The 20,184-nt window shown below is 41.4% G+C and overlaps 1 protein-coding gene across 1 annotated transcript in view; it reads right to left on the bottom strand.

Moving 5' to 3' along the window:
• TPH2 (tryptophan hydroxylase 2) overlaps positions 1–20,184 on the bottom strand; it is an 87,237-nt gene that overhangs the window by 8,900 nt on the left and 58,153 nt on the right. The window contains exon 9 of the mRNA XM_006744516.3: positions 854–949. Coding sequence (XP_006744579.1) covers positions 854–949 — 96 coding nt within the window. The remainder of the gene's footprint in view (positions 1–853; positions 950–20,184) is intronic.

Raw genomic sequence — 20,184 nt, 5'->3', positions numbered from 1 at the left:
ATTTCCCAACTATATTATATAAGGATAATCAATACCCCAAATAACAACCTTAGGGTAGTCAATAATCCTGATCTTAGTCTGGGTAATCAAAGAAAGATTAAATTATCATCAGTACCATTTCCAGATTATACATCGCACTGCATTCTAAATTCATCAAAACTTGCTATCCTCCAGCAGTACAGATAGCAATTCTTAAGTAACCAGGATACTTAAATTAGCAAATGATCCAGGCCCCAACGTTTCTGAATAAATGACCATTTGCTGTATTTTAAGACCAAAAAAAAAAAAAATAGCATTCTTTAGGCATCGCTACACATATTAGCTACCTCTCTGAACGTAGGTTTATTTAGGGTTTTTTTCCAAATTGTATATGTCCACAAATGTTTTAATACACATTAATTTTGAAGAAGCTAAAATAATCTCAAATTCCCCTTTGAGGAGTAAATTCTAGGGTGTCCATGGGAGCCATGGGGATAACAGAAATGAAAATAGCCACGCCATCCTTACAAGGAAATTTCAATCAGGAGGATCACTGCTAACTTGCTGCCCACTTTTCAGCACTAAATTTAGGCCAGTCATATGTTACCCAACATTTGAGCATATATTTGTCATTCCTGTTGATCTGTGCACATGGCTGCTCATCCATCTGAGTCACGCCACGAACCTAGAAAGGCATGACCCATTTTCAGAAGTGCAAAAAGTTAGGTCAGCACCCACATCTGAGGTGCCAAATCTTCTCTATTAAATATTTATGGGGTATCTTCGAGTAGAACTGCTCAGACAAACAAATCAATATTTCCATGACCTTGAACCAGTTTGCCTGGGAAGGATATTTTCATTCACAGCTTCATACCTTTAATTCTCCAATGGAGGAAAGGAGTCCTGCTCCATAAGCCCGCAGTTGCCCTTCTTGCTTGCAAAGGCCAAACTCGATTGTGAAGAAATAGCACTGAAAAAAAACATGGACACACATCCAGTGTACTAGTCAACATAGTTCTTCTATAGAATAAAATGGCACCCAAAAGAAAATGGTGCCCTGGGCATAATCTCTTCAACATTGTCAATTTAAATACATTTGAATTAAGAACATTCATTGAAATCTATTCCCTTGCTTAATAATCCCTCCCTAGGTTAAAGGTATATGGAAAAGCTATTAACTACTAAGAATTTTATACTTAGAAGATTCAGAAACCCCGTAAGTCAAATCATATCCCTGGCAATAATTTTAAAAATTAAAAAAAAAACAAAACACAGACTTAGAAATGAATGAATATGTCACAGACATAACACCGTAAGAATATACTACTGTAGGGAGTGCTTGGGTGGCTCAGTCAGTTGTTAAGCGTCTGACTCTTGGTTTTGGTTCAGGTCATGATCTCATGGGTTATGGGATCAAGCAGTGCATTGGGCTCCACACTCAGCAGGAGTCCACCTGGATAGTCTCTCCCTCTGCCACTCCCTCCACTCACACACTCTCTCTCTCTCTAAAATAAATAAATAAATCTTAAAAAAAAAAAAAATGCTACTGTGTTTACCAAATTGTGTTTCAGCTGACATAAAAAAGTTCATGCAAATGTGGAAAAATGATTTGGAACCCAGTAATTCCAAACTGATTTTTACAGTTTTTTTATTCATTCAACAAGCATTTGGTGAGTACCTACTAGGTGCCAATGTTTGGTAAAGAACTGTGGTAAAGAAACAAGAGTGAGAACAAAAGAACAAGTACATGCTTACCAAATTACCAAAACCACAATTTTAGTATGATTTTTTTAGTGAGATCTTAAATGTATATCTTCGTATACTACACACAGATACATGTATATGTGTGTATATATACATATAAATATATATAGTAAAACCATTTCATTGACTGAGCTTTGCCAGCATCAACTACTACAGCTTCCCCAAGACATTGAAATCTATAATTGTTTCTGTTGATTTTAGGAAACCAGCCTAGACAGACAGAAACCTCTGTACAACCAAAAACCTCACGATGCTCTTGGGAGAGGCTGAAATCACACTACTCTTGCTCTGAGAGAAAAGCGAGAAGTCGACAATGAGCAATACAAATTGCATCAAATTAACACTGTCCTGCATGAGTGATGATAGAGTACTGAAAGTGTTGAGAAAGAAGAATTTAAACACCCCTGAAAAGTGGAAAATGATAATTATTTCTAGCCCACGGCAGTTTGCTCTATTTTCATTTGGAGGCTGAGATGTTCCCTGGTTCGGAAGGGTTTTATATTTTTTAAATGTAAGGATGATCTGTGAAGTTGAGTGGGCTGAACCCAAAGGACTGGTCCTTGCAGGTCAGGGAGCTCAGCCTCCCGAGGCAAAACTTCCTTTCCTGGGGCGCCTGGGTGGCTCAATAGGTTAGGTGTCTGCCTTCGGCTGAGGTCATAATCCTAGGGTCCTGGGATCAAGCCCCACGTCGGGCTCCCTGCTCAGCGGGGAGCCTGCTTCTCCCCCTCCTCCCTGCTCATTCTCTCTCTTGCTATCTCTGTCTCTCTGTCTCTCAAATAAATAAGTAAAATCTTAAAAAAAAAACAACAACTCCCTTTCTTGTTTCACCTCCCCAAACGGCTAAAATTATAGTCTTTCCCACCCCGTCACCACCCACAATGCCCACCAGCTCTCCTGCTTACTGTGTTCTGATTTTTCTTTCTTTTCCATCATACCATCTTTTTGACATGGTCTTTAATTTCCTTATGTATGATACACACAGTCATCTGTCTCTCCACGCTAAACTATAAGCTCCACGAGAGCAGGTATCTGCTCATCTGCAATAGGGGTTTCCAATCTCAGCACTGTTGACATTTCAGGCAGGACAATTCTTTATTGTGGGAGGCTGTCCTGGGCATTATAGGACACATATAGAACAGCATCCCTGCCCTCCACTGACGAGATGCCAATAGCACCCTCCACCCCACTTGTTAGAGCTGAGGATGTATCTAGACATTGAAAAATGTTCCCAGGGGACCAACATCACTTCTGCTTGAGAACCACTAATGTAGAATAGTGTCTGAAACATAATAAGAGCTCAATAAATAGTTGGTGAATAAATAAATAGCGAATGAGAGAATCATCTCTAAGTCAGGCTTCCTGTGTGACAGCGTGACCTGAAGGAAAGACCTGAAGGGGCCTGGGTTCTAGTCTTGGCCCTGCTTCTTTTTTTTTTTAAATCAATTAGTTAACATACAGTGTATTATTAGTTTCAGAGGTAGACTTAGTGGTTCATCAGTTGTATATAACACTCAGTGCTCATTCCATCACATGCCCTCCTTAATGTCCGTCACCCAGTTACCCCAACCCCCCACCTCCCTTCCAGAAACCCTCAGTTTGTTTCCTATAGTTAAGAGTCTCTTATGGTTTGTCTCTCTCTCTGATTTTGTCTTATTTTATTTTTCCTTCCCTTCCCCTCTGATCCTCTGTTTTGTTTCTTAAATTCCACATATGAGTGAAATCATATGATAATTGTCTTCCTCTGATTGACTTATTTTGCTCAGCATTATACCCTCTAGTTCCACCCACGTTGTTGCAAATGATAAGATTTCATTCTTTTTGATGACTGAGTAATATTCTGTTTTATACACACACACACACACACACACATATACCACATCTTCTTTATCCATTCTTCTGTTGATGGACATCTGGGCTCTTTCCATACTTTGGATATTTGGACATTGCTGCTATAAACATTGGGGTGAAGGTGCCCCTTTGAATCACTATGTTTGTATCCTTTGACTAAATACCTAGTAGTGCAATTACTGGGTCATAGGGCAGCTCTATTTTCAACTTTTTGAGGAACCTCCATACTGTTTTCCAGAGTGGCTGCACCAGCCTTCATTCCCACCAACAGTGTAGGAGGGTTCCCCTTTCTCTACATCCTCGCCAGTATCTGTGGATTTCTGACTTGTTAATTTTAGCCCTTCTGACTGGTGTGAGGTGGCATCTCATTGTGGTTTTGATTTGTATTTCCCTGCTGCCGAGGATGTTGAGAATTTTTTCATGTGTCTGTTGGCCATTTGTATGTCTATTCATGTCTTCTTTCACCCTGCTTCTAATTAGCTTTGTGACCATAACCTCTCTGGCATGTAGTTTTTCTACCCATGATGTTCATTCATTCATTCATTCATTCATTCTACAGACACTCCTTGAGCACCTATTATATTCCAGAATCTGCTTTAATTCCTAAGGATATGCAATGAACAAGGCAACAAAGTCCTTAATCCCATGAAGCATATTTGCTACTGGGATGAGATATAACAACAACAAAAATCGATATACAGGATAATTGCAGGTGGAATATCCTATATAAATAATAAATCCACATAATGTGTCAGGTATTAAGCAGAAGAGATGGCTGTTTTAGACGAAGTGCTCAGGGAAGGCCTCTCTGAGGGAGTGATATTTAAGCTGCAACCCACTTGAAAAGCAGCCCTTTTGTGCCACATCTTAGGGAAAGAGCATTCCCAGCAGAGGAGGCAGGTGCAAAGGCAGGAACAGATTTGTATTTCCAAGGGCAGTGGGAAGTCATGGGAGGGCTTTCAGGCAAGAGACAGACATGTTCTGATTTTGTTTCAAAAGATTGTGCTGGTGCTGGGTAAAGAACAGACTGTCGGCAGGACAAGAGTAGAAGCAGAGAGACCAGTTAGGACAGAGGCAGCCAAGGAGCTAGGAGGCGAGTGACTTAGAAAAGGACTTGGGCCAGGGGGAGCAGGGAATGGGGAGAAGTCGGTATCACAGAGGCCTCAGGAGAAGAACCAAAATAAGAGATCTGAGTATGTGTCAAAAAGCAAAAATACAGCCCTCAAGCCTGTCCTCCCCGCCAAATATATATATATATATATATAATTTTTTATTTTTTTTAAGTAGGCTTCATGCCCAGTGAGGAGCCCAACATGGGGATTGGACTCACAACCCTGAGATCAAGACCTGAGCTGAGATCAAGAGTCAGAGGCTTAACCGACAGAGCCCCAGGAGCCCCTGTCCTCCAAAAAATTTTGCACAGTCCTGGGCACAATGAAGAGAAGTAATTGTATCATCATAGAACAAGAGTCCTGGAAGTTCAGCCTCCCGTTTCACCAAAAGGAAAACTCAAATTTAAGGAGGTAACATGATTTACCCAGGACCAGTCTACATGGTGACATTTAAGAGATCTCGAGCTCCAAATTTTAAAGAGCTCACCATCTGTCACATTTTAAAGATTCTAGGTAAAAGATTAATAGATGCATGATTCTCCCTTACAACCAAAAAATGGAGAAGTAAAAGTCTAAAAGAGGAAAACTAGAATCTTATAGCATCTTCTGAGTGTGTTTTTGGCTGATTTCCCTAGTTTATATTGCATTTATAGTGCATGAGGTAAAATCCTTGGAGCCTTAACATTAAATACAGCAGAGTTTGTAAAAAAAAAAAAAAGAGAGAGAGAGAGAGAGAGAGCGGTCATGTTCAAAAGCCTCCAAAATACACATATGGAGCCCGCTATAGGAGCATTCAGGTCAGTCTGTTAAGGGCATTTTTAATTTTCCTTATGCTACATCAATGCATACATAATGATATAAATCAAAACAGGCTGAGAGAGCCCTTGAGAAAGTCTCGTGTGCCATACACACGGTCTTCATACAGGTTTGGCATCCCATCCTATTTTAAAGCAGGAATTAAAAGGTCTGCATCAACTCAACCTAAAGGTTCAAAGTTAAATCTATCAGTGTGTCTTTGGTCCATGGGCTTCTAGAATCAGGGCAAGCTCAGAGGAAAGAGCCACTGTGCATCTTCCTTCCCATCACTCAGAATGCTCTCTGGCCCCATACCTTGTCTGGGAGTCCTTCCAGAAACTCTGACCTTACATAGCTCCATCTGCTCATTCGCTATCTGTTGTCCTCAACCAAGGAAGCCTACGTGCTAACTTCTACAGCCTCCTCTCCCCCGGGAATTAGATCTTTAAGACAGTTTTCCATTTGCAGCCCCGTGTGTGGCTAACAGATAAAGAGAAATGGCAAAATATACCCGAACCTCAGGTGTTGGCAAAATTTGAATTATGGACATGCTCAGGACAATTTTTCTCTGTTTTCAAGACTAGTGGAGATCTCACAAGACAGAGTGCCCTGGGCATGATCGCTGACGGGGCAGCTGGGACAACTGCACCTTTCTTCCGCCTGGTTTGAAATGCAAAGCCTGCTTAGAGTTGGACTAGATGACCCCTTGGAGACCTTTTGGAGTTCAAGGGATAACTAATTGCTTCCCCAAATTAAAAAAAAAAAAAAGAAAACATAATTTGTTTTCCTTAGAGCACTCTCCAGATGTGGATCTATAATATATTCCCTAGAGATTTACCAAATAAATATCCTACCTATTAGCAAAACAAAACAAAAACAACAACAACAAAAACCACCAAAAAAAACCCCTGCACGTTACAAGAGCACCTGTAAAAGAGAATTGCAGATTCTTGGCCACTAATGTCTTTCAAACAGAAACAAATAACACGAAGACTATCACACCTCCCAAATTAAAAGGTACCTTTCATCAAAGCTGATGTTCATAAATTCCAAATTTTACACACCACTAATTATATGTCATTATTTATAAATATTTTATTTGAATATAATTACATATAATCATTAACTCAAAACCCAAATAGGAGTGATAGATCAGACCTTTTCCACGGAGGAAAAGCAGAATCATTTACATACATACAGTCATTAAGCAGAAAAAAGTCTGAGTGACAGTCTGAAATCCAAACCCTGCTGTGGAGTGGAGCTACAGAATGTGCCAGGCCCAGCATGTGCTTAGGAAAATGAGCTAGGTCGCCCAATGCTGCCATCTTCAGGTCACTACTGGTAGTACACCACTCTTGCAACAGTTCCTGTCTACCCAGCAGGCTGTCCTGCAAGCTTGAGGGAACCAAGTCCACAGACACTGGACAGACCAACAATTATACACTGGCCCTCCGTGGTGTCTTCCAAAAGCGAATGCCGCAACATCTTTCTTCTGTTTGGTGTTAGGTACCTGAAGCTTTTGCACGTATTCCAATTAAAGAGAAATACAACTTTTTCAAAGAACTCTTGATGAAAAAGACATTTACTATTCCAATTTCCCTTTTAAAGGGTCCTTTTGCCTCCCACTTCCCCCACGCCCTGCATTTCTTGAAATAATTATATATCCTCTTCCTGAGGGTCATTACGTATTCTTAGGTTGGATTGGAAGAGTGCACGCAAACTTCTAGGAAGAAACTGGCTGTCTACTTCTTTCACTTTCTCCAGGAAAGTGGCTTCAACACGTCACTTAGTAAATGCCTGAAGGTGGGAGTAAGTGATATATTTTCTCTACCGCTTTCACTAAAAATTTGATCTTTGCATACAGGTAGTATATATTTTAAAATAATCACGTATATCTTTCCACATCTAGAATTCCTTTATCCGCATATCCAGGACACAGACACAAAGCCAGAAGCTAGCAAAGAGAGTTCAGAAAAGCCCTGAGATGTGCTAAATTTGAATTACTTTACATCTAAAGGAATCTCAGGCCTTCACTGAGATCCTACTTATCCTTATCTTATACGCAGTCCAAAATTTACTTACGTAGCGTTAAGCCCATACCCTAACATAAGAGGGGAATGTGAAAAAATAGACAAAATTCAGACCCAGCAACTCAAAAAACACAGAAATATAAAATTCGATACGAGCATGCAAACCTAAGTAAACACTTCCATACTTGAGGTTATCACTAAACAATTCAACAATGATGCTAAAACATCAAGGTAATAGGGAAACTTAGCCAGCAGATGTCCCAGTTTAATGATGCGTTCTCACGGATGTCACCTTACTACAAACGTGTTATCTTACTGTAACTTGAGCTAGAGCAGTTATTACTACATATTTCCATGTTATAGGTGGGAAGACGGAGACTCAACATTCCAGTGATTTTTCCTGATTCCACAACTCACGGTAGACAAGGTGAGGAATCAAGCTCATTTCCTAACTTCAAATCCAGCGTTCTTTCCTCAACAAGTGCACTTACGAATGCAGGGCCACAGTCAGCCAGTCACATTGGCACAACAGTTCCTGTTGTTGAAATAATGAAATCCTTCCAGAGTGGGTGTAGAGCTGTTACCCCGCACTCCCCAAGTTCCCCGCCCCCACGCTGCCTTGGCTTCCAGGTTCCATCCCTCACACCCTCCCCGCCACCACTGCTCCAGAATCTAGCATCAGCTTCCCACCTAAGCCTTTGCACACTGCCTTCCCTCTGCATGGAATGCTCCTCTCATCATTGCCCGGCTCCCCGGCCTGATTCCTCCTGATGTGCCAGCATAGGGGGTTCCCTTCTCTCTCCCAGTGCAGCACATATGGGTCCATGTGGAAATCGCCAGGCTTCTTGCCTGTCCTCTCCACCAGGCTCTGACCGACTTGTTTTGGTGGTTCTTGTTGTCTAATAGCTGGTCTCGAACTTCCTGCCTGACATGTAGCAGGTGCTCAGCAAATGTTGAAGAAGGAAGGAAATGGTTAAACAAGAAGCGTTTCCCAGTGGCCTGAGCAACAGAGTGAGCACCAGTCTTCCAGAGCAGTAACTACTACTCTCAGCAAATTTTCCAATATTATAGACTTTTCTGTAAAGCTGAAAACCCTTCTACAGTAGCCGTCACATCAGTTTTCACTTACAGCTTCAGAAATGGACCTGTCCGCTGACCTCCCTTCGGCAACAGCCCACGGCCCTCCAAGCCAGCGAGGAAGGGAGAGGAGCCATCCTACTCGCAGGCCTTCAGGAGTGAGGCTGAAGGTTGACTGGCAGTTACCTCCGGTGGGAGCTCTGTGGTCTTGTGGTTAAGTGGCCTCTGGCCTTCTTCATCACAAGCAGTAACCCCGAAAACCCACTGATTCAACATGTGGATCCTCATCAAAAATACTGGGGTGGGGGGGGGTAGTTCTTCAGGTGGCCATGTCTCAAACCTGTAGCCAAGTGGAGACTCGCCAGGGAAAACGCTAACTGCGCTTTGTCAGGGTAGAGAGGAGTCTGACTGTGACAGACCCAGGCCCTGAAGGGCCTCACGGCCCAGGCTACTCAGAAGTAGCAGCCACAAGGGGTTTCTGTTGGCATCACTGCCCAGACCTTCATTTAGCAGATGATGACACATAAGATCCGACAGATGTTATTTTCTCCCGGAGATGAATTTGTGAGATGACCACCCATCCAATGCTGTTTTCCACAAAAATCTGTGGCTCTTTAAAAGGTATTATGAATACAAATAGGCTTCTCTTTAATGCCCACTGGACCTACAGGTATTTTGGGTTTCACAAATCAAAAGCTGGTTTTATCTTCAGCAGTATTACTCCTTGGACCCTAGAGGTAGTACACGAGTCTCAATACAACATCTCCACAACAAAGCAATTCACATAAGTTTGGCTCTCTTTTTAAAGCAATTCCATCTGTTTCCAAACAACCACCTACTGAACTTATTATACAACTAGCTACCTTGAAATGGCTAAACTTCACTCTGAGGACAGACACACACACACACACACACACAAATCATTTTCATACCAGGTGCATGGATCAGCATTCCATTTATATATGTGCTTCATCTACTTTGCACAGAAGACCTACTTAAGGAAATGCTATAGGTTTGGAAGTGTCCAAGAACTGACTTTTATAATCTAAGCAATTCTGAGCTCCTTGAAGGAGAAGAAAACTGATGAGCACATTCTCAGCCATCTATCCTATGGCATGTCCTAAAATGTTCTGCATCAAATCACACATTCTCCCCAGATGTGGGGATTTTAAAGGTCAGCTCTCAAAGGCTAGTATGAAAAATGAGGTTTTTACTGACTCCCAAGTAAGCTGTGGGCAGTCACCACTGCCTTTCGAGGGTCATTTTATTTTTATCCCTGCATTACTAAAAGCAACGCCCTCCCAGACATTAGGGCTAAAGAGCTTGCATTTGCTCACTTATTTCTTTCCAGGCAAGCCCAAAAATCCTGGAGATGATTATATGTCTGAAAACTGGTGAGAAAGGTGTGTTTAGTGGGGAGAGTTCATTCTCGCCACTCCATTGCACCAAGGCATCTTCTATTTTAGGTTATTAATGAAGTCATGTTTCTTTTCTAGTCACTAACCATCAGCACTACCATCATCATCTCTCACACTCAGAGTCGACACTAACCATCTCTATGTGTAAATGGAGCTGAGAAGATTTACCTGTGAATTGGGGTCCCTGTCACAATGAGGGTCTACAGGTAATTGAACCTCCAGATGGCATTTCAGCTCAGTTGAGCTCCCCTATCTCTAGTAATAACCACTGCGCATTACTGAAAGCTACTCTCTACTACGGTGCTAAGCACTTTACATCGCGCTCTCAACAACCCCGAGAGGCAGGCACTGTGACGATAACATAATATGGTAGCTTGAGCGCTTTGACTTTGGAGTGAAAGATCAAGCTTCAAGGGCAGGCTCTGTCATTTACTTGACCTTAGGAAAGTTATTTAACCTTTCTGAGTCTTAGGTTGTCCATAAAATGGAGAAAATAAAATGAGCAACGAACATTTATTGAATTCTTACTATTTGCCAGTGTTAAATCCACCATTTTACAGCTGCGGAAACTGACACTTAGGCTCAATAACTTGGGCAAGTGTGGGGTGATAGAGCTGGATTGGAATCGGTTGTGCCCAACCCCCCACGTAAATGATGTTGGCACGATATCACAGTTTGTCCCCTCTTGTCAGTGACTGAACGCTGCAGGCCCCCAGAATTGATGTTCCTAAGAGCCACCCTTCCAGTATGCCAGGAAAGCTGTCTAGCTTGCCTGCAGCCATCCTTCCATGGCTTGCACTGGGGTAAGTGCCTTCAACTCCTCAGTGGCCCCAGAATCAGACAAGGAACCCAGCGCACGCCTGTCGGGAGACAGTGAAGAGAGAACACTCGTAACTACTCATTAAAGGAAGCCATACCTTCTGAGTCTTGCAAGTGCGAAACAGCACGGCTAATAGCACAGCTCGGGAGACCTGAGACTATAATAAATTAGGCGAGGAAATAAAATACATCGTGTCCAGAGCACCAGTCCCTCTGTTCCCTCTTCCTTCCTCTAGTCAGCAGATTGCCCTCATCATAAGGGGGGGGGGGGTGGACAGGCAGGTGACTAAAGATGAAATTTTACTTCTCAATTCAGGACCATGTACCCATTCTAATAGAACAGCAACCCCACTCTGGCCAATTGTCTCCTTGGGTAAAAGCAGTCTGAGTCCCAGAGACACTGGTCTTTTTAAGAGAAGCTAGGAATCCAGATGCTCATGGGCTAGCCTCTGATGTGTAAATATACACCACTTTTTAAATTTAAGCAAAGTGTAGGCTATATATCTATATATTTCCCCCTTCACTCCCTGCTCCCATCCCTTCCCTCCCCAGCAACACCCCCATCCCCACCACCCCACATTAGCCTGAATCCCGCTTCTGCAACAATAAGTTGCCTCCAGGACACCAAGCACATGTCTCTGCTGCTTCACCTGGTCACACCTTGCTCTGACATCCTAAACTCCTGAGAAATGGTCTGTGCACTAGATCAGGACTCAGAAAATCTCAGTGCTCAGACCGTGCCACTATTTTACTGCATGGTCTTGGACAAGTCATTTCAATTATCTGAACCTCCCTTTATTCATCTATATAATGGGGGTTCCTTTCCTCACCAAATTTTTATTGAGCACCAATTGTATGCACAGCATGCTGTAGACACCAGGGACTGCGTTCGGGGATGATAATAGGAGTGCTGCCCATCCTGAAGTGCTATTGTGAGACTCAAATGAATAAACACAGGTCAAATGCTCAAGCAATGCAAGAGCTGTAACTCAGAGGAAGGTTCCCTGCTCTGAGGCGATGAAGACCACAGACGTCCTCATGGCTGACTCATCCCATCTTGGGGCTCCGATTCTATAGAGTCATTTCTACAGAGAAATTACCTTCTGGGTCGACAATTGTGGGCTTAATTACAGGTCAACAGTTCCTGAAACTCAATCAGAGGAGCTTTCTGATATGCAGACAATCCACTGAGAAGCAAAAGTTGCCTAAAGTACTACATCTCTTCCATCAGTAAGCATATATAACAGCAAATAAAAAATTATCTGACTGCTGAGAAAGTCTTCCCCCCAGAAACCACCTCTGATCATCCTCAACCTGAGGTAAGTGCTCTCCTTTCCCTCTCTTTGAATTTAGCAAGTTGTATTTAAATCCCTGTTCACTTCTGTGCATCCCTCGCTAGACTCTAAGTCCCCAAGGAACAGGACCATGTATGCCTGCTTCCCTGCTGAATCCCCACTGCCTGACACATAATAGATGTTCAGTAAATGTTTACTGAATAAGTAAATGAACGGGCCACAACTGATTCTGTCAGAGTTGTGGAAAAGATGTTTATTAGGGATACAGCAAGGTCACGCCTTTGTTAAAAAAAAATCTTTGCAAAGAAGCAGGATCCAGTGCGTCTTTTCTCACCAATTATAGCTTTGGCTCTTACCTTGAACGAACTAAGTCTTCTTCATTAGAGTTGAGGGAGGAAAACGTGAACAGCCCAAAAAAGGTTTTTGTGAGCGCTGAACATTTAAATGTTTCTGAAGTATGCCATTTTAAGGTACCTTCCCATGTTTTATTACAGAGAACTTTTAAACCTTGCTAGTTAGACACCGACATAGGACCCCTGCGTACAAACACAGAGACGCATCCAACATGCATCCAAAGTAGAGCAAACAACATCTTTTGGAACTCTTCCAAGAGCTTCTTTGCATACTTTTATGTTAACGCAACCATCTTACAGCCAAAACAGCCAAACTGCAAACACCTGGCTTGAATTCTCAGAAATCTGAACTCATCAGGAGGAGCAGCTGAGATGTGAAACCCCGAATTTATTGCTTTCTTTAGTTATTAAGGGAGTGCCACATGTATCAATGAACAGCATCATTCCTCATCTGCTTGCAAAGTTTAGTCGGGAATTCGTAGTTCATGTGCTCTCACCGGCACAAACAATATTTATTCATCTGTTCTCTCCGAAGCGGTTTCCTGCAACTTGCCTTTCTCGGTGTTCACTCAGGGGAGGTGTGCTGTTAACTCTGGGGAGGCCTCCTCCATCTCCAGGGAGAAACTTGACATCTTTCAGGGGAGGCCTTACCTTTATTATTTATGGTTAAAATGCTTTACATTGCAAAGCAGCATGCTGCCTCCATCCCCTTTGTAATATAAACTGCACAGTCGGCATTTCAGAAGGAAAAACCTGAGTTGTTGAAAGGTAGAGAACTACTCAAGGTCACATGGGGGTCCTTCCTGCCCTTGAGTCTTACTGATATGGCCACCTCGATACCTAAGCGTACAGTCACATCAAATATGCCAGCTAGCGGGTATCAAACGGGCACTGGGCTACAGCGGCTTTACAATGCATTAGTCCTCAACAGCTCTGCAAGACTCAATCGTATTACTAGTCTCACTTTAAAGACGAAGAAACCAGGGCACAGAGAATTTAATTAACTTATCCAACACTGCCCAGCAAATCAGTGATGGAGCCTGGCTGTGAACCCAGGTAATCTGACCGTGAAGTCTGCACTCTGAATTACGCACTCATGGGACGGCCTCGCTAGCAGGTCCCTAAGGCGCATTGGCTCAAGGAAAACCACACAGTGCTGTACGGGGTGGGCTCACTCTATTTTGTTCCAGCTTTCCCTTTTACTCCCTTCTCTGAGAAGGATGGATATGGGAAGTGCTATGGGGAAGGATATTGATGACTTTACACAAAAAGAGAACAATAGGAGGGATGAATATGGATTAGATAAAAGTAGCCCTCACTGATAGGGACAACCTAGTGCAAAGACAGAAAATGGAAGATTAAAATATGGAGGGAAACCAATTTTTAATTAGAAAGTAGCATCTGCTTTTTTCTCCAACGTAAAAGAAAAAGGAGAAGCAAACAAAGCTCATTAGCTACATAGGATGTTCACTGAAACACTCCGCAACTTACCTGAGTGAAAAGTCATAAGCCCCATATTTCCAGAGTACTTCCAATTTATTCTTGCTTCTGGAGATGTAAAAGATACAGTCTCTCCTGACAGCACAGGTGTTTGATAAATGGAGGAACACCTCACTGCTTTTTCCAAAGCCAGGACTCCCTTTACGAAGTTCTTATTTGACGTGGCAAAATAACTTCGGAAAAACAAGAAGGCTATATACCAAACGTTAACGGCGGTGATCCCTGCTCTGATATTACAAATGATCTTTAGATTTTTTTTCCTTCCTTATCCATTTTTTTACATTTTTTTCCCTACAGTGAATATACGTCACTTTTGTCACACGGAAGGGAAACAAAGAGTTTTGGTGAACACTTTTCAATAAAGGAGTCCCCAAGTCACCCTGCCTCAGCACTCCCCTTCATCACCGAGGGAATGATTGTTTATGGACACCATAAAGGACAGACTGGCAGACCCTGAAAAGAGCGATGAAGCCCCGTGGGTGATTTATTCCCCTCTATCCTCCTAGCACTTCTTACTCACACCCACTGCGGATTTCAGCCCTCAAATGACAGCATTTCCATTCTCTCCCCACTATGCAATCCACCCATCGGAAATATTCCAGAAATGCCCATCTTTACAGTGACAAGCATATAAAACTCTAAGCAAATTACAATATTTCTACAAGGGGAACAAAGAGATTTTTAATCACCGTGTGTTCAATCTCGTGTCGTGTTTCTTATTGTGTTTCCATTCATTGTGGTAGCTCATAATGTACAGTAATACATTTTACATCTACTAAATGCGTTCTGGGTTTTTATATCACAGTTCAGAAGAATAGCTTCGAAAATCCTTTTGACTCCTTTATTTGAAAACTACATTTGTGGAATGGGGTAATTAAATTCCTATAGTTCAATATAATATTACCTCTGCTATTCTAGCTCATAAAAAAAAAAAAAAAAAATCCCAACCATCTTCTCCCTGCTTTTGCTAGAAATGGAATTACACCACAGAAATTTCTGTTAATACAAGTCTAAGATTTTGAGAGCCTACTCCATTGTAGTTAAACCAAAAAACTCCCTCTTTTGTACATCTTTATGGAAATTAAAATGACTGCAGAAATCTTCTGTGCTTGATGAATGCATGCTAGCTTACTTTGAGGAGAAAAAGTAAGAAGGGCTCAATGTCAGGGCTTTTGAATCACAGGAAGACGCTATCTCTAGATGAAGAGCTAGAGGATTCAGGGCCTTAAAATGGCTCTAAAATTAGGAAATCAATAATACAGAACCTTTGGTGCAGTAGGATTGCTTGGGTAATGGCAAGATTGAGAACAACCATATCTGAGTATGACGTAGATAACGGCGTGGCATATACATCACAGAAGTATTTCATTTCATTTGCTCCTCATTCATTATCAGGTGGTAGGAGAATATCCCCATTTTAAAGAAGACACTGGAGGCACCAAGTGGTAATATAATTTGTCCCCGGATACAAGTTTAGGAAGTAACTAAACTCGTAGTCATATCAAGAAGACAAGAGATAACAAATGTTCGCAAGGAGGTGGAGACAAGGGGACTCTTTTGCCCTGTTAGTAGGAATGTAAACTGGTACAGCCGCTATGGAAAGTAGTATGGAGTTTCCTCAAAAAGTTAAAAATAGAGCCACCGTATGATTTAACAGTCCCACTTCTGAATATATATCGAAAAGGAATGAAAACAGGCTATTAAAAAAGATATCTATGCTCCCATGCTTACTGCAGCATTATTCAAAATAGCCAAGACATAGAAACAACCTAAGTGTCCGTCAATGGATAAATGCACAGAGATGTGGTATTCAATGGAACATGATTCAGCCCTGAGGAAGAAGAAAATTCTGCCATTTGCAACAACATGGATGGACCTGGAGGGCATTATGTTAAGTGAAATAAGTCAGACAAAGAAAGACAAATACTATAAGATCTCACTTGTATATGGGATATAAAAAAACCAAACTCATAGAAACAGAGACTAGAATGGTGGTTACCAGGGGCTAAGGAGCGAGGGATAGGAGGAGGGATTGGTCAAAGGGTACAACCCTCCAGATATAAGACGAAGAAGTTCTGGGGATCTTAACGTCCAGCATGAAGATTAGAGTTAATAATACTGTATTACATACTTGGAAGTCGCTAAGTGAATGTATCATCACAAAAAAGAGATGGTAATTATGTGACGTGCTGCAGGCATGAGCTAACTACTCACTCATATTATGATATATAAGTATATCAAATCAGTACACTATACACCTTAAACTTCCACAATGTTATATGTCAGTCATACCTCAATAAAGCTGGAGAAAGAAGAAGGAAAAAAAAAAAGCTGGCACTCAAGTCCCACAGAGACTAACTTCGGGTTCAGGCCCTTTCCATCACATCGCACCACACCACATACTGCCCATCAGACACCCCAAAAGCAGTTTCATCGAGTGCTGAGAGACTCCAACTGCTGGCTCGTGGTGCTCCTCCTGCACAGATAAAATTAAGTGGGCACAGAGCTCACTCAGCCCACAAACAGAATGAACTGCTACCAAAGCAACTCTATGTGTATGAGTCTCCAAATATCTAGTTTGTTGGGCTTGTTTCCCATCTGCAGTTATACGAGGGCTCGCTGAAGCCCCTAGGATACAGTTTTAAATGACAAAGAGAAGATCTGAGTTGCAAAAATATACAACTATTCTGAATTGCAATCAATTTGTTTTTAACCGTAGTGAGCAATGTAGAGCTCACTTTTTAATTCCAAATTACAATGGTGTCCTCATCATAATATAAATAGATGGGGATGCCCTCATAATGGCAAGGATGCATATCATAAGTGAAACATACACAGAGAGAAAATAGCCTTAGCTCCAACATCAAAGTTCCCAGAAGAGAGTTAAAGTCAGAAGGAAGTGCGCCGAGGCAAAAGAACACTAAGGGGAATCACTCAAAAAGTTAAGCTTTATGGGGCTAGCTGAAAATACACAGTTTTCCTACAAGGTGCTACAATTTTTCTATATGCACAGAAAACATGAAAGTGAAAGTAATGAGTTGGAATAGATACTATTAACTTTTAATTAAGTTACTCTTAGAAATAACACACGCACTGATCATCTGCCCAAACATCTCAATTAAGAATGTAAAAAAGTGCATTCCTTCCAGCTTTTTGTCAGCTTTGTATCAAATGATCCAAACAGCTGAACTAGTTCAAAGACTCTACATGGAATAAATAAGCCTGGGGCTTATTTCAAGCTTTCTGTAGAAATACCGAAATGGTCATTTTTAAAGTCATCCATCTTCAGAAAGAACTAGAGCTGTGAGTAAATCTCTTAAAAGCATATGTAAGTTTCCCCCTCAGCCAGGTAGACAAAGACGAGATACAGGGAAACAAGCTAATGTCCTTCCGCAGGCAGGAAAATATTAATTAGCAATTCATAAACTAAGGTTACCTTTACAAGTACACTTCTAGTGTGAATTATGGCCGATTATTAGTTTAAGACTGACTGTACATTTCATTACCATTCTCAGCGTGAGAAAGTCCTGGTTATAACTGGAAATTCAAACACACTTGATTCATGACCATCAAAAGCCCCAGTCAATGCAAACTCTTTTACTTGGAACAAATAAATTGTTTCTTTTGATAAAGTACAAACAGAACTTCATATTATTAATTTCCTGACAATCCTATTCTGAAACAAAAAAAAAAATTAAGCTGGTGACCGGTTCTCTGCTCACAATGAATTCTACCCTTTCAAAAATCATTCTAGACTTGTATCTCCTAAACTGTGTTCCTTGGAATATTAAAAGCTTACGATGCTGATATGCATTCCATAAAAAGAAACTTCTGCACCATATAATGTATTTCCTTAATTCTCAAGTTCACTGTTTGCACATTTTAACATTTCCAAAATGGAGCTTCATCTTACAATGGCAAAAACTGCTAACTAAATCTTTTTTCCCCTTTAAAAAAAAAGCTATTAAATTACAGGTATATTTTATAACAAATGACATCTTAAAATGGATGAAACATGGTAAGTTTGGAGAAATAATTTTTTATTACCTGTGGAGATTCACCCTGCACATTACCACATTAAAGTCTCTGAAAAGTCCTACACTTTACAAACAAAGCTGTTTTCCTTATTTAACTCAGTGTTTCCCAAACATATTTACCCATCGATCCCTTCTTTTCTAGAACTCATAATAACATTTCATGGGACCAATGTTCTGGGAACACATCCTGGGAAAGACTGCTTAATTTTTTTATTACCCTTGGCCAAGACTCTTCGCTCATCAGCTTTCCATGACCCAGTGACAGAAACCTTCAATCATAAAGTGAAGGTAAACATGTTTCAGAGTCAACAGAACTGAAAGAATGACCCAAAACTCTCTGTAGAGAGAAAATGCCAACTAGGCCAGAGGCCGATTGATTCTGCTTGGAGACATCTGTGGTGTATTCATACTGATTGCTTTCTCCACAAATGATGCACAGCTTTGTCTGTTTCAAATGCCTTTATGATGTGAGAAATGAATAGACTGAATTGAAGCCATCTGCATGGTAGGATGGGACGCACCATAGGATGGGATGCACCGTTGGGTGAAAGGCACCCCTGTACATTGCCCAACATTTGGAGGTAAGAGAAATCCATATTTTTCTAGGACTGGTTCCTAAATTTACTTCATCAGCAAGTTGCTATTTGTGCATTCCCATAAAATTGAATAAAATAAGTCATATGGCCAAAGGGCAGGCAGCAGGAGAGTTTGAGAGCAGACACTGAAAATGGAACCAATGACATGGCACTCACTGATGCAAGCGTCCATCTTTAGGGCCAGACTAAGTCTTAAATGAACTCATCTCCTACCACTCAATATTTATCTGCCAATACCCTATGAATCCAATTTGCAGAAAAAGTATCAAAATATGGAAATAGGACCAGAAGATTACCATGTGCCTTTTGAAAGACAGACTCAAGCATTGTCTAACAAGCCCACCTGTCTAGCAGGTCAGCTGATTCTCTTGGACTAGCAGCATCGCCATTACCGGGGATCTTGTCAGAAATGCCAGATCTCAGGCCCCTTTCCAGACCTACTTGATCAGAATCTGCCTTTTCGCAAGATCCCTAGGTTATTTTATAGGCATTATGGTTTGAGCAGCATTGATCTAGGGAATATAACCTTTTTCTGACTTCCCGTTTACTGCTCATCGGGGCCCAGATGTCGTGAAGCTAGATGTTCTCTCGTGAAGATGGAAAAATCGCAAGTTATTTTTGTCTATTAGACATGCAAATGTTTCTTGCCTGGTAGGAAAGACATCCTCAAGGTTTATGGGGGTGCTGCCCGGTAGAACATAAAACATTTTACACCTAATTCCAGAATTCTCTTTCAGGGACGACATGGTCTCAGCCCCTCAATTTATCATCCTGCTTTTCCCTCATTAATGAGTTAAATAAACCTTTGACACATGCTCAGCACACACGCATGACAATCATGCTTGTAACTGTTTATGGTTTCATTCAAACCCAGTCATCTCTTGACAGAGATAGGACACTTATCTCTAGTGAACACCCCAATAGCCACCCTTTCTTGTCAGCAAACAGTAACTAAGAACATCCACTCTGACAGAGAGATGAAGACCTACCCTCAAGGATGGTAGGTCTAATGTATAATCTAACTTCAGATACAAGGGCTGGCAACTGAGAGCCTGTAGTTCTGTTTCAGCTTGCAGACATGGTGTATAGCCAAAGAACATTTTGTTTCATTTTAATTTTTGGATCTGAAGGCCTTTAGGTATAATGTGTATTCTCCAGGTCTCCACAGGCTCCTACATTCCTTATTGTTGTATATCATGCTGTTTCACACATTTGTTACCTAGCTGGCCCCTGAAGGCATTTAAGTTTACACCCCTTAAAGAAGGCACTAATCTATTAAATCCACTTAAGCCAGCATTACAGTGGGAAATGGCTCGCTCCTAGCACACTCGAAGCAGCCCTTATTGGGAATATTTTTGCATATCTATCATGCGCAGACCCTGGACAGCTATGACGAGTAGAAAAACAGTACAGCTGCCAAAACCGGTGGCCTTCTTCATTATCCAGCAGAGGGCAAATTATTTACACGTATAACAATGCATTTGAAATACATTTACCACGCATCATCATCAATTTCTTCAGATACAAAAGAGTTTCATTTAAATGGTTCTCCGAGCATAGA

Source organism: Leptonychotes weddellii, chromosome 5 (genome assembly GCF_054177405.1).
Source record: "Leptonychotes weddellii isolate Sample4059 chromosome 5, ASM5417740v2, whole genome shotgun sequence".
Lineage (NCBI taxonomy): Eukaryota > Metazoa > Chordata > Mammalia > Carnivora > Phocidae > Leptonychotes > Leptonychotes weddellii.
This window is presented reverse-complemented; position numbering and strand designations above follow the sequence as displayed.